General features: G+C 47.6%; 2 protein-coding genes across 2 annotated transcripts in view; both read right to left on the bottom strand.

Annotated features, from left to right (window-relative positions):
- LOC143738118 (secretagogin-like) overlaps window positions 1–7,128 on the bottom strand; it is a 16,301-nt gene extending 9,173 nt beyond the window's left edge. Inside the window, exons 1-2 of the mRNA XM_077230039.1 lie at window positions 6,929–7,128; window positions 3,027–3,094 (exon numbers count right to left, since the gene is read on the bottom strand). Of these exons, the coding sequence (XP_077086154.1) occupies window positions 3,027–3,094; window positions 6,929–6,998 (138 nt within the window). The 5' untranslated portion in view covers window positions 6,999–7,128. The remainder of the gene's footprint in view (window positions 1–3,026; window positions 3,095–6,928) is intronic.
- Window positions 7,129–8,038: 910 nt separating this feature from the next.
- The window catches only part of LOC143738117 (F-actin-uncapping protein LRRC16A-like), a 47,937-nt gene continuing 40,975 nt past the window's right edge, over window positions 8,039–15,000 (bottom strand). Inside the window, exons 33-37 of the mRNA XM_077230038.1 lie at window positions 13,902–14,247; window positions 13,729–13,777; window positions 12,946–13,170; window positions 8,889–9,008; window positions 8,039–8,818 (exon numbers count right to left, since the gene is read on the bottom strand). Coding sequence (XP_077086153.1) covers window positions 8,658–8,818; window positions 8,889–9,008; window positions 12,946–13,170; window positions 13,729–13,777; window positions 13,902–14,247 — 901 coding nt within the window. The 3' untranslated portion in view covers window positions 8,039–8,657. The remainder of the gene's footprint in view (window positions 8,819–8,888; window positions 9,009–12,945; window positions 13,171–13,728; window positions 13,778–13,901; window positions 14,248–15,000) is intronic.

The raw sequence follows: 15,000 nt of genomic DNA, 5'->3' as shown, positions 1-15,000 counted from the left end.
TTTAATGAATCTGTTTGAGGTCGAATTAATGTTAGATGTTTTGCTGTAAATCACAGACACAACATCTGAGGAATAATTCTAATTTTTCTCAGTTATTTTGCTTTATTTACAGATTAAATCTTAAGATCGTTCTTACACACTCGAGCACGTCCTGTTTCTAACCGCAGCTCGAGATCTGTCGCTCACACACACACCTCTGCGATGCTGTTTGCGAATGTTCATCAGAACGATGGTTTCGGGTAACACAGTGCTGATAACGACAGAACTTGTGACCATAGTTGGCGAACGATGCTTTCGGGAAACAGCCCTGAACAGCTGTTCGTATGTTGGATCCCTGCATCTGTGGAGAATGAGCATGTGGCTGGTGAAACTATCCCACTCGATGAGAGCGGGATAGATGAGAGCTGGGAGCGCCTCCAAGCCCTTATTCCAGGAGAGGCTCTCCGGGCGTCTGTGGTGCTCCTCAGGGTGCTCCTCAAGGTGCTCCTCAGGGTGCTCCTCAATGTCAGGGTGCTCCTCAAGGTGCTCCTCAGGGTGCTCCTCAGGGTGCTCCTCAAGGTGCTCCTCAAGGTGCTCCTCAGGGTGCTCCTCAGGGTGCTCCTCAAGGTGCTCCTCAGGGTGCTCCTCAAGGTGCTCCTCAAGGTGCTCCTCAGGGTGCTCCTCAAGGTGCTCCTCAGGGTGCTCCTCAAGGTGCTCCTCAGGGTGCTCCTCAGGGTGCTCCTCAGGGTGGTCCTCAGGGTGCTCCTCAGGGTGCACCTCAGGGTGCTCCTCAAGGTGCTCCTCAAGGTGCTCCTCAGGGTGCTCCTCAGGGTACTCCTCAGGGTACTCCTCAGGGTGCTCCTCACTGCACACATTCGTCAGGTTCTACTCTTTGGACCTGGTCTCTACACCGGGGTCCCGTCTCGTCCTAGTGTTGCTCTTATGATTTCACAGTTGTCGCTATGCTGGCGTTGCTATAGCAACTGGGTCCGAACCAAAGTTCATGTTTTGATACATTTTATACATCGGTAAGTTTTGGTTTGGTTTCACATTGCAATTCTGCGAGCACACTAAAGAGCTTTACATGACATACTTGCATCCTGTCGTCATCATCTGTGTGGGCTGCAACTCGACACTCATTGGTTTGTAAACGGACGTGCGTCTGACGTCAGAGTGTTGTGATTCGGCGGGTAACTTTCACAAGAATAAATGAACAGACTCATATCGTTGCCATTATACTGTTATTATTACGGCATTACCGCCTGCAGCACCAGCTATACTCGAGGCGAGTTCAAACTCGCCAAATGAACGTCCTCGTTGAGCGAACATTTTATCAAAGCGTTTTATTTTATCGTCGCCGGCAGGAAAGCAGGAGAAGACTGCAAGCAATCTCGCGAGAACCACCGGAACTTCCTGTGAATGCTCTGAAAGTCCGAAACATACAGAACGTGCATACAGCGTTCACACTAGAAACGAACCACACCTTTGTTCAGTTCGATCCGGACCGAGACTACCTCTTTTCGTCTGACCAAATTTCGTCTGTTTGGTCCGGGAGGTGTGAAAGGGCCCATAGACGTTATCAAAATGTTGTCAAAACATTGTCAAAATAATTGTGGTTCGCATGGACAGATGAAAGCGATAAAAAAAAAATTTATTACACATTTTTAAGGCCAGGCAAGTAGTTTGTTGAGGTCAGTTTGCAGAGAAAGACTACACGCCTACACACATATATATTCAAACGCACATATCTAAAGCCTGAACACGTAACACACGTACACGCCATCAGCATTTACACATATTCGTGCTTTTGAAGTTTGCGCAGAGATTTTAACTTGTTTATTTTTTGATTATTCAACGCCTGTACCTTGGAACCCATTTCAATGTTTCTGTTCTTGAGCCGCAAGACACTGTTGTGCGGATGAGCGGCCTGAGCGCATTAAGGGTTTTCTGTTAGAACGGTGTCGTCTTAGCGGCCGCTAAGTTAATAACTAATGATATTTACAACGGAAGTGAATCAATCAAAACTAACTTTATCTGGACAATAACTTTATTCTAGAGCTCCTGTAAAGCCTAAACAATCTCTGTTACTTTAATTTCCTATTATCACTGTAAAGCTCCTTTGAAACCGTCCATATTGTTAAAAGTGCTGTATAAATGAAGGTGACTTGACTTATATACGTTCCCTTGAAAGGGAATGCCACGGTTATGACTGTAACCTCAGTTCCCTGAAGAGGGAACGAGACGCTGCGTCAACTTGCCATATCTTCTAATTGCCTGTCAGCGACTTCAGAGTTTTACGAAGCTAGCGCTGCTGTGTTTCGGGCAGCTTTATAGTGTCCTGGTTCATGACGTCACACGCCTCTGACGTTACGCCACACCATTGGACTAATTTCACATGTGTTTCAAGGCGTCATCGCGCGAAGCGTTCCCTCAGCGTCAATCAACGCAGCGTCTTGTTCCGTCTTCAGGGAACCGAGGTTACAGTCGTAACCGAGGCGTTTTACATTATAGTAATATTTCACTGTTTTTACAGTATTTTTGATCAAATAAAAGCAGCTTTGGTGAGCAAAAGAGACTCTTTCAAAACATTAACAAATCTTGATTATTCCAAATTTTTTAATGATACATCATTTAACAGCAGATTTATGGGCTGTTTACACGACACCTTTTTCAACTAAAACGGACAACTTTTTATGCGTTTTGGCCGTTCGTTTACACAACAATGGCGTTTTGATGCCTGAAAACACAAGTTTTTGAAAACGGTCTCCGTGTAAACAACAAAAACGTGAATCTCTGAAGACAATGATGTCATGCACATCCGTATTGCGTGTTTAGTTTATAGTGTTTCATCGCCATCTACTGGCCTGGCAGCAGACTACAGCGTTTTTAGTCGTTTTCACAGATCTGTGTGTATGCGAAAAACTCAAAGGATAAACTTCTCCGTTTTAAGCATATCGTTGTCGTGTAAACGTACCCTTAGATACAAAATATCAAAACAAATGTCATTGATGGTAAATTAAGAAACACAAACGCTTGATTTTACTCACAGTCTCCAGCGTCTTCATCGCGCTCCGTAAAAACTCCCCAAGGCTCTTCACGTCGATGAACCCATTATCTGCACAGAAGCAGGTGTGTGTGAGGTGTGTGAACTCCCCGTCAGGTGTGTGTGAGGTGTGTGAGCTCACCGTGGGGTGTGTGTAAGATGTGTGAGCTCCCCGTCAGGTGTGTGTGAGGTGTGTGAGCTCCCCGTCAGGTGTGTGTGAGGTGTGTGAACTCCCCGTCAGGTGTGTGTGAGGTGTGTGAACTCCCCGTCGGGTGTGTGTGAGGTGTGTGAGCTCCTCGTCAGGTGTGTGTGAGGTGTGTGAACTCCCCGTCAGGTGTGTGTGAGGTGTGTGAGCTCCCCGTCAGGTGTGTGTGAGGTGTGTGAACTCCCCGTCAGGTGTGTGTGAGGTGTGTGAACTCCCCGTCAGGTGTGTGTGAGGTGTGTGAACTCCCCGTCAGGTGTGTGTGAGGTGTGTGAACTCCCCGTCAGGTGTGTGTGAGGTGTGTGAACTCCCCGTCAGGTGTGTGTGAGGTGTGTGAACTCCCCGTCAGGTGTGTGTGAGGTGTGTGAACTCCCCGTCGGGTGTGTGTGAGGTGTGTGAGCTCCCCGTCGGTTGTGTGTGAGGTGTGTGAACTCCCCGTCGGGTGTGTGTGAGGTGTGTGAACTCCCCGTCGGGTGTGTGTGAGGTGTGTGAGCTCCCCGTCGGTTGTGTGTGAGATGTGTGAACTCCCCGTCGGGTGTGTGTGAGGTGTGTGAACTCCCCGTCAGGTGTGTGTGAGGTGTGTGAACTCCCCGTCAGGTGTGTGTGAGGTGTGTGAACTCCCCGTCAGGTGTGTGTGAGGTGTGTGAACTCCCCGTCGGGTGTGTGTGAGGTGTGTGAGCTCCTCGTCAGGTGTGTGTGAGGTGTGTGAACTCCCCGTCAGGTGTGTGTGAGGTGTGTGAGCTCCCCGTCAGGTGTGTGTGAGGTGTGTGAACTCCCCGTCAGGTGTGTGTGAGGTGTGTGAACTCCCCGTCAGGTGTGTGTGAGGTGTGTGAACTCCCCGTCAGGTGTGTGTGAGGTGTGTGAACTCCCCGTCAGGTGTGTGTGAGGTGTGTGAACTCCCCGTCAGGTGTGTGTGAGGTGTGTGAACTCCCCGTCAGGTGTGTGTGAGGTGTGTGAACTCCCCGTCGGGTGTGTGTGAGGTGTGTGAGCTCCCCGTCGGTTGTGTGTGAGGTGTGTGAACTCCCCGTCGGGTGTGTGTGAGGTGTGTGAACTCCCCGTCGGGTGTGTGTGAGGTGTGTGAGCTCCCCGTCGGTTGTGTGTGAGATGTGTGAACTCCCCGTCGGGTGTGTGTGAGGTGTGTGAACTCCCCGTCGGGTGTGTGTGAGGTGTGTGAACTCCCCGTCAGGTGTGTGTGAGGTGTGTGAACTCCCCGTCAGGTGTGTGTGAGGTGTGTGAACTCCCCGTCAGGTGTGTGTGAGGTGTGTGAACTCCCCGTCAGGTGTGTGTGAGGTGTGTGAACTCCCCGTCGGGTGTGTGTGAGGTGTGTGAGCTCCTCGTCAGGTGTGTGTGAGGTGTGTGAACTCCCCGTCAGGTGTGTGTGAGGTGTGTGAGCTCCCCGTCAGGTGTGTGTGAGGTGTGTGAACTCCCCGTCAGGTGTGTGTGAGGTGTGTGAACTCCCCGTCAGGTGTGTGTGAGGTGTGTGAACTCCCCGTCAGGTGTGTGTGAGGTGTGTGAACTCCCCGTCAGGTGTGTGTGAGGTGTGTGAACTCCCCGTCAGGTGTGTGTGAGGTGTGTGAACTCCCCGTCAGGTGTGTGTGAGGTGTGTGAACTCCCCGTCGGGTGTGTGTGAGGTGTGTGAGCTCCCCGTCGGTTGTGTGTGAGGTGTGTGAACTCCCCGTCGGGTGTGTGTGAGGTGTGTGAACTCCCCGTCGGGTGTGTGTGAGGTGTGTGAGCTCCCCGTCGGTTGTGTGTGAGATGTGTGAACTCCCCGTCGGGTGTGTGTGAGGTGTGTGAACTCCCCGTCGGGTGTGTGTGAGGTGTGTGAGCTCCCCGTCGGGTGTGTGTGAGGTGTGTGAGCTCCCCGTCGGTTGTGTGTGAGATGTGTGAACTCCCCGTCGGGTGTGTGTGAGGTGTGTGAACTCCCCGTCGGGTGTGTGTGAGGTGTGTGAGCTCCCCGTCGGGTGTGTGTGAGGTGTGTGAGCTCCCCGTCAGGTGTGTGTGAGGTGTGTGAACTCCCCGTCAGGTGTGTGTGAGGTGTGTGAGCTCCCCGTCGGGTGTGTGTGAGGTGTGTGAACTCCCCGTCAGGTGTGTGTGAGATGTGTGAACTCCCCGTCAGGTGTGTGTGAGGTGTGTGAGCTCCTCGTCGGGTGTGTGTGAGGTGTGTGAGCTCCCCGTCGGGTGTGTGTGAGGTGTGTGAGCTCCCCGCCGGGTGTGTGTGAGGTGTGTGAGCTCCCCGTCGGGTGTGTGTGAGGTGTGTGAGCTCCCCGTCGGGTGTGTGTGAGGTGTGTGAGCTCCCTGTCGGGTGTGTGTGAGATGTGTGAGCTCCCCGTCGGGTGTGTGTGAGGTGTGTGAGCTCCCTGTCGGGTGTGTGTGAGATGTGTGAGCTCCCCGTCAGGTGTGTGTGAGGTGTGTGAGCTCCCCGTCAGGTGTGTGTGAGGTGTGTGAGCTCCCCGTCAGGTGTGTGTGAGGTGTGTGAACTCCCCGTCGGGTGTGTGTGAGGTGTGTGAGCTCCCCGTCGGGTGTGTGTGAGGTGTGTGAGCTCCCTGTCGGGTGTGTGTGAGCTCCCCGTCGGGTGTGTGTGAGGTGTGTGAGCTCCTCGTCGGGTGTGTGTGAGCTCCCCGTCGGGTGTGTGTGAGGTGTGTGAGCTCCCTGTCGGGTGTGTGTGAGCTCCCCGTCGGGTGTGTGTGAGGTGTGTGAGCTCCTCGTCGGGTGTGTGTGAGGTGTGTGAGCTCCCCGTCGGGTGTGTGTGAGGTGTGTGAGCTCCCCGTCGGGTGTGTGTGAGGTGTGTGAGCTCCCCGTCGGGTGTGTGTGAGGTGTGTGAGCTCCCCGTCGGGTGTGTGTGAGGTGTGTGAGCTCCCCGTCGGGTGTGTGTGAGGTGTGTGAGCTCCCCGTCGGGTGTGTGTGAGGTGTGTGAGCTCCCCGTCGGGTGTGTGTGAGGTGTGTGAGCTCTCCGTCGGGTGTGTGTGAGGTGTGTGAGCTCCCCGTCGGGTGTGTGTGAGGTGTGTTAGCTCCCCGTCGGTAGTGTGAGCTCCCTGTCGGGTGTGTGTGAGATGTGTGAGCTCCCCGTCAGGTGTGTGTGAGGTGTGTGAGCTCCCCGTCAGGTGTGTGTGAGGTGTGTGAGCTCCCCGTCGGGTGTGTGTGAGGTTAGTGAGCTCCCCGTCGGGTGTGTGTGAGGTGTGTGAGCTCCCCGTCAGGTGTGTGTGAGGTGTGTGAGCTCCCCGTCGGGTGTGTGTGAGGTGTGTGAGCTCCCCGTCGGGTGTGTGTGAGGTGTGTGAGCTCCCCGTCGGGTGTGTGTGAGGTGTGTGAGCTCCCCGTCGGGTGTGTGTGAGGTGTGTGAGCTCCCCGTCGGGTGTGTGAGCTCCCTGTCGGGTGTGTGTGAGATGTGTGAGCTCCCCGTCAGGTGTGTGTGAGGTGTGTGAGCTCCCTGTCAGGTGTGTGTGAGGTGTGTGAGCTCCCCGTTGGGTGTGTGTAAGATGTGTGAGCTCCCCGTCGGGTGTGTGTGAGGTTTGTGAGCTCCCTGTCAGGTGTGTGTGAGATGTGTGAGCTCCCCCTCGGGTGTGTGTGAGGTGTGTGAGCTCCCTGTCAGGTGTGTGTGAGATGTGTGAGCTCCCTGTCAGGTGTGTGTGAGATGTGTGAGCTCCCCGTCGGGTGTGTGTGAGATGTGTGAGCTCCCCGTCGGGTGTGTGTGAGGTGTGTGAGCTCACCGTCGCGGTCGAACTGAGTCCAGCTGTTGAGGAAGCCAGTGGCGGTCAGATCGCTGCAGAAACTCTCCATGACTGATGATCAGAGTCGAGCTCGAGCTCATCATGAGCATCAGCAGCTCCTCCTCTCCTCCGGGCAACAATTACACCCACATAATGATCCGTCACTGGAGACAACACACAATCACACACACAGAGCAAACCCACACACTCCACAGCTGCGCTGATCACGCAAAACTACATTCATCTCATGATCACACACACACTCAAACAGATAGAAGAATACAGAAGTGCATCAATAATTCATCAGATCCAAACAGGTTCCTCTAATCTAAACAGACCCAGACGACATCACACACACACACATGCACGCACACACACACACACACACACACACACACACACACACACACACATGCACGCACACACTACAATGAAAAAGATGGATGTTACTTTAAATCATTTTCACTTCTAGTAATATTTTTCTATACAAATAATCAAAGAAACAGCAAGTAATAACCCAGAGAACAGGGAACATTCTTCCGGTAACATTAATAGAACGTTTGTTCAGTCATCTTTAATAATGTTAGCACAAAAACATTATTAATACATCATTTCAGTTGGATGTTCGTCTGATGTTTTTTAAATGTTGCTACTTTGATTCAGAACGTTCAGAGAACATTCAAATGTAACGTTCCATGATGTTTGAAGACATGATACGATGATTAATGTTTGCATAATGAAGAAAAAATGTTTTTAAGAACATTCAGAAATAATATTTCTTATATTTTTGTTAGCAGGGACATTAAATTAAACGTGAAGTTTTAAGTACAAAGAATGAAACAGTATTTTCTTGTAAAATGTCCAGTAATCTTTGTAAAAATTATTTTTCAAAGTTTTAAATAACAGTGTATATTAGACACTGAAGAACCCTTGAGATTATGACACTACTGAAAAATCAATGACTTCCATTTGTTTATAATAATCAAAATTGTTTTGATTTTATACTCCTTTTTAAAAAGTTGTTTACACACTTCAGAATCTCACCGCCGATGAATTACGTTTATAATTCCTCATATTTATTTTCCTGTGCTGTAATTATGACAATGATGATTGATTTCAAACTTTTTTATTAACAAACACTTTGATCGTTAAAGTGACGAACTACAGTTGATTTATTGATTCCAGAAAATCCCAGATTCTGATTGTTTGATCTTGAATAAAAGGCACAGGGTTATTATAATTACCTGAATCCATAACAAAACATATCGTTACAGGAAATAAATGAAATAACAATAACTACAATAAAACTAACCATAATTTGATGAACTAATAAATTAAATAAAAATGTATGTAAACTATATTGATATATTTAAAAAAAAAAAAAAAAATTTAAATAAAAACTGATTCAAATGTTTAAAAAAAGACTATAACTGTATCTCAATAATACTGTTATAACACTGGATGAGAGCAAAATACAATTTGATTTTTTGTGTTTTTAACATAAACATTTTAATATATATTTTCAATTTGATAAATATTTTAAGTAATCTTGCAAGTTTTTTGAGGCCCCTCATTGAGGAGCACTGATCTAGCTCATAATCCTGCATTCAGGTTTAACTAGAAATGATTTAATTATGCAAAAAAACAAAAAGAAATGATTTAATATTTTAAAACATATAAAGTACAGTAGAAGCCACTGCAGTGGCAGACATCAGCCAATCAGAAGTGATCACGGGCTGTGATTGGCCGGAGCGGCCGAGGGGAGGGACTTGGTGCGCTGGCGCTCGGTGTCGCCTTCCTCTGGGTCGGTCCGGGAATGAACGCAGGAGATGGAGCGGCTGACGCTCAGTGTGTGTGAGGTGTGTGTGTCGAACACAGGAGACTCAGGAGCTGCAGGCACAACCAACAGTCAGTATCAGCGGAAGACTTTCTGATATGAATTACACATCATGAAACTCACGGGGGGCAGATGAGGCTCCTCCCTCTGTGCAGTGACTGACAGGACCCGGCTCCGCCCCCTCGGTGACCGACAGCATCGGCAGAGCAGGGGATTCTGGGACATGATCCAAATGAGGAGGAACTGACGACAGAAGACATGACTGAGTCAGAGGACAGTGTGTGTGTTGTGAGTGTGTTTGTGAGTGAGTGAGTGTGTGTGTGTGTGTGTGTGAGTGTGTTTGTGAGTGAGTGAGTGAGTGTGTGTGTGTGTGTGTGTGTGTGAGAGAGAGAGAGAGAGAGAGAGAGAGTGTGTGTGTGTGTGTGTGAGTGTATGTGTGTGTGTGTGTGTGAGAGAGAGAGAGAGAGAGAGAGAGAGTGTGTGTGTGTGTGAGTGAGTGTATGTGTGTGTGTGTGTGTGAGTGTGTTTGTGAGTGAGTGAGTGTGTGTGAGTGTGTTTGTGAGTGAGTGTGTGTGTGTGTGTGAGAGAGAGAGAGAGAGAGAGAGAGAGAGTGTGTGTGTGTGTGTGTGAGTGAGTGTATGTGTGTGTGTGTGTGTGAGTGTATAATAATAATAATAATGCATTTTATTTAAAAGCGCCTTTCTGGACACTGAAGGTCGCTGTACAAAGTAAAACACCAGAATATGTCAAATTAATCAAGAGAATAAAATAAAACAAAACATAGCACAAATACAAGTAAACAGGACAATGGATGTTCACAGTAAATAAGATATTATGAACAGGTAAGTCTTGAGTATGGATTTGAATTCTGTGAGCGAGTTTATGTTCCTAATGTGAGATGGAAGAGAGTTCCACAGTTTGAGTGCAGAGCAGCAGAAGGCTCTGCTCCCCATAGTACTGAGGCGGACAGAAGGAACAGAGAGATGAGTGGAAGAAGAAGATCGGAGAGTAAGGGACAGGGTAACAACATGGAGGAGATCAGAGATGTAAGGAGGAGCAAGATTATGGATGGCCTTGTAAGTAAGCACGAGAATTTTGAACTCAATTCTACGTTGAACCGGTAGCCAATGTAATTGTAGAAGAATAGGAGTAATATGGTGAGAAAAGGGAGGTTTGATTATAACACGTGCTGCCGAATTCTGGACCAACTGAAGCTTATGTAGGGTTTTATGAGGGAGACCAAAAAGAAGAGAATTACAGTAGTCAATATGTAAAGTAACGAGGCTTTGAACAAGGATGGAAGCAGAGTCAATGGTAAGGGAAGGGCGGAGACGGTTGATATTACGGAGATGGAAATAAGCTGACCGTGTGATGCTATTAATGTGAGATTGAAAAGATAATGTACTGTCGAGGATGACACCCAGACTCTTAACCTGAGGGGAGGGGAAAACTGCGGTATCATCAATTAGGAGAGAAAAACTGTCAAATTTAGAGAGTGTATTTTTAGTGCCAATGACAAGAAGTTCTGTTTTATCAGGGTTCAATTTTAAGAAATTAGAACTTAACCAGGATTTTATTTCTTGTATGCAGGAGATGAGAGAAGAGGGAGGAAATATGGAATTTGGTTTACTGGAAAGGTAGAGCTGGGTGTCATCCGCGAAACAGTGAAATTGAATGTTAAATCTACGGAAAATATTGTCAAGTGTTAAAATGTATGTGATGTAGAGGATTGGCCCCAGGACAGAGCGCTGTGGCACGCCTGAGGTAACTGGAGACAGCTGGGAACTAAAGGATTTGATAGTGATGAACTGAGTGCGTCCGGATAGGTAGGACTGAAACCAATGTAAAGGAGTGTTAACAATGCCAATGGAGGATAACCTATGAAGGAGAATGGGATGAGAAATTGTGTCAAAGGCCCAACTCAGATCAAGGAGAACCAGGATGGATAACAGATCAGAATCAGCTGCAATGAGAAGATCATTAGTTATTTTGAGGAGTGCAGTTTCTGTGCTATGTAGTGGACGGAATCCAGACTGAAAAGGTTCATAGAGCGAGTTGTGGGTGAGGTAAGTGTGGAGTTGAGCAGCAACTATTTTTTCTAAAGTTTTAGAAATGAAGGGTAAATTAGAAATGGGACGAAAATTATTGAAAATATTTGGACCTGAACCAGGCTTTTTAAGTATCGGAGTGACAGCAGCAGACCTAACCCTAACCCTAACCCTAAGAGTGGAGGAACAATACCAGTGGTAAGAGATGCATGTATAATGATGGAAATAAGGGGGAGCAGGGAGGGAAGGCAAGATTTAACCAAACTAGTGGGAAGGGGATCTAACAAACAGGTAGAAGGCTTAGACTTACGAATTGTTTCAGCGATCTCAGAGAGACTGGGAAGTTGGAAAATGGATAATAATTGTAATGGTTGGGGAGGATCATATGAGGAAAAGGGAAGGATGTTAGGATCAATGTGACAATGGATGTCAAGAAGTCATTACAAGTGGCAGTAGAATACATGTGCGAAGGAAAAGAATCAAGTGGCTGGTGAATCTTATTAAGTATGGAATACAGTGACTTAGTGTTGTCTCTATTGGAGTTAATTAGACCAGAGTAATAATGTGATTTAGTTTTTGCAATTGAGTCCTTATAATGCGATATATGAGCTTTATGCATTTCTTTATAGATAGCAAGACCAGTTTTCCTGTAAAGGCGCTCGAGCAGTCTGGATTTAGTTTTCAAAGTCCGGAATTGAGGAGTGAACCAGGGAGCAGACTGAGTGAAAGAAACCGAACGAGATTTAACTGGAGCAAGAGAGTTTAAAATAAAAGCTAATTGATCATTATAGTGAGTAACCAGGTCATCCGGTAAGGAGTTATTGACCAGCAGGGGAATATTATCAATGCAGGCGGAGAGAGTATCAGGATTAATGTCCTTGATATTCCTAAAGGAGATAGACCGGGTTGGTTTGGTAGAGAAGAGCTGAAGTATAAACACTAAAAGAAATAAAAAAATTATCGGTGATAAGGAGATTGTCAATTGCACAGTTAAAAGGAGTAAGTCCAGAGCAGCACAGTAAATCCAGACAGTGACCTTTGGAATGAGTTGCACAATTATTGTATTGACTAAATCCAAAGCTGCCCAGACAAGATGAGAAGTCTTTGGTGAGAAGAAGATTGCTATTGTCCAAATGAATGTTAAAGTCCCCAAGCACTATTACATTAGATTAGAGTGTAGATAAGTAAGTGAGCAAAGTCGAAAATTCAAGCAAAAAGTCCTTGTGTGGCTTAGGGGGACGGTAGACTGATGTGATGATCGTTAGGGGTTGGTCCTTGTAATATAAAAACCAAAGACTCCGGCAAGACTTTCCATTTCTCGCGATGAATTATCGCGAAACCTCCTCCGTGAGAACCGCGTGGTTTGCAAAGGTAAACAAACCCCGGAGGAGTAGCGTCATTAATTTGGGAAAAGTCATTTGGCTGTTGCCAGGTTTCAGATAAACACATAAAATCAAGGTCACGATCATTGATGAGATCGTGAATAAAATGACCCTTTCCAGTGAGAGAGCGAAAATTAAGGAAGCCAAAGTTGACGGTAGTGTTGCCACATCCATATGTGGTATTAGCCGACCTGGCTAGGCTGGCCAGCGAAGAATGATCAGCTGCCCGGCTGGAATTCCTGTGAGGACGACGGCGAGAATTGGACCAGAAGGATTTAATTGCAGTGGACTTACCATAGTGATAGTTCCTACGTGACCCGCGGTGGATGTATCTCCGGCGGAAAGGATGAACGCTGACCATATCGGGATGTAGTGGAGCCGATCGAGATCCATGTAGATGGCGAATCCAGAGGAGTTCGGCGACTGAATACTGGTACAGACCAGCAACAGGTTGGTGGAGGATTATTGATAGAATCCAGATGAGTGCAAACCAGACGTAGATAACGTTGGTCCCCATGGTAAGACGTTTCAGGAACAGAGCAAAGTAGAAGCCAGAGGTAGATACGTGTTCTCTCACTAAGCATTAATGGTCGGATGAGTGAAAATCCATAATCCAGTAATACAAGTACAAAATCAAAGCTTAAAGCATTAAAAATTCACCGTATGTATGTGTGTGTTTGTGAGCAAGTGTGTGTGTGTGTGTGTGTGTGTGTGTGTGTGTGTGTGTGTGTGTGTGTGTGTGTGACTCACTGATGCAGTCAGAGGTGCTGAACGACACGGATGGACGGCTGGAGCGGTGCTCTGATGACGGTGTGTGTTCAGCTGTGTGTGTGTGTGCAGGTGTGTGGGTGTCTTCAGGTGTGAGTTTGTGTTCAGGTGTGTGTGTGTGTTGAGGTGTGTGTTTGAGTTTTCTGGCTGCAGGTTCATCTTGAGCCTCTTTCTGGACGGCTGGTGTCGTGTGTCCACGATCTCCACCTGCTCAATCACAGACTATAACTTAATAAAATAAAAACTGAGAAAGCCTGACCAGACAGTTCTGAAGTATTGTGAAGTAGTTTTAAAGGGGTTATATGTAGAATTCAGAAACCCTTGATATTGGTGACACCTGTGGGTGACCATTAAGTGAACTGCAGCAGCACTTGCGATGCAGGTGCTAGCGTACTCTAGAGGGTTGCTAGGGTGTTGCTATGGGGATGTTTTGCAGTGAGATTGTATTCTTAGTGGTTTCTAAGAAGTTCATAGGGTGTTGCTATGTGGTTGCTACAGCGTGGTGTTCTGGGAGGTTATTAGGGTGTTGCTATGCAGGTGCTAGGATATTCTGGGTGGTTGCCAGTGTGTTGCTATGGGGTTGTTTTGCAGTGCTGTGGTGTTGTTGGTGGTTTCTAAGAAGTTGCTAGGGTGTTGCTATGTGGTTGCTACAGCATGGTGTTCTGGGAGGGTGCTAGGGTGTTGCTATGCGGTTGCAATGGCCTTCTGTCAGTAACTTTACACATCAACATCATCATCATCATCTTAAACACACAATAACCTCACCTTCATCAGGAGCTTCAGCTTTGGATGCTGCAGATGGAGACACCCCTGCCTGCGAGTGACATCATCATCATCAGCTCATGTTTACGTCACAAGGGTTATCAGTGGTTTCTAATCAAATCTATATGTGATCAGACTGAATATGATCATAGTGTTGACGAGCGTGTGAAACCCACCTTCTTCCGCTTCTCTTGTTTGGCCCGTATCTCCGCCAGCAGCAGGTCGTTGCCGAGCACCTGCGCGCCCATGTGACGCCCCGTCAGCGGACTGCCCCGCTTGACGCCCTCCTGCACGTGACCTTTGACCTCATGCACAACAGGCTCCGGGGTCACGACCGTCTCTGGGGACGGGGCATCTTTTTCCGCTGTTGTCACGGAGACCGTTATCATTGTTGTCGCAGTTGCCAAGGCACCGGGGGTGGGGCTGGTGGGCGTGGCTTTGGTGGAGGAGCGATGCTTGATGAGGCTGAAGAAGCCGCTCAGCCGAGAGTCTCTGCTCTTCTCTGTGTCCGCGGCAGGCGCTCTGCACCCAGCAGGAAGAAGCCGTCATTCCACCGTCTAGCTTAACTACCCAGCAAGCAATTTTGCTTTTAAAAGACGTCTAATGGCCATCCAAACACAGCTCAGACGTCTAGGCTAACACAAGGCAAAGATTGGGCTGTCATTGAAAATTGTATAGTCGCTAAACCAGAGCTCAAGAATAGACCAGTCATCAATTAGACAACAAAGAGCTAAGAAATGAAACCAAACGTCTTGTAATCACTGTCGACTTTGCTTACATGATGGAATATCAAACATCTCACAAGTTATTTTGGCAAAAACGAGATGTAACCAAAATCAAGGTTATTTTGGCTAGAAGTGTGTTACTCATAGCCGGACTATATCGGGTCTATAGTTAAAGCTGCAGTCGGCAAGTCTGGCACATTGAGGGGACTCTCAATCCCCCCGCTCCCATCGAGTTTGTGCTTGTCAGTGTGTGTGTATTGTAACGTGCGTGGGGGGGGGGGGGTGATCTGTGGCGTGTGATCGAACTGTGATTGACAGTCAGATCTCACACAGCCCAGCGCTGAAACAAATAACAGCTCTAGGTGGAGGGAGAAGCGCTTGCTTTTTTCTAAAACCGGCTGATTTATGATGTTCTGTCGGAGCATGGTGTCGGTTTCAGTGAATATGATAAAAAAAATCTTGCCGACTGCAGCTTTAACCTAGACGGTAAAATGACGACTATTGCTTGCTGGGAATAGACCCGATATATTCCGGCTATGAGTAACACACT

The sequence above is a fragment of the Siphateles boraxobius genome, unplaced genomic scaffold (assembly GCF_051911475.1).
Source record: "Siphateles boraxobius isolate OS27281-9 unplaced genomic scaffold, OSU_SipBor_1 138, whole genome shotgun sequence".
NCBI classification, from domain to species: Eukaryota; Metazoa; Chordata; class Actinopteri; order Cypriniformes; family Leuciscidae; genus Siphateles; species Siphateles boraxobius.
This window is presented reverse-complemented; position numbering and strand designations above follow the sequence as displayed.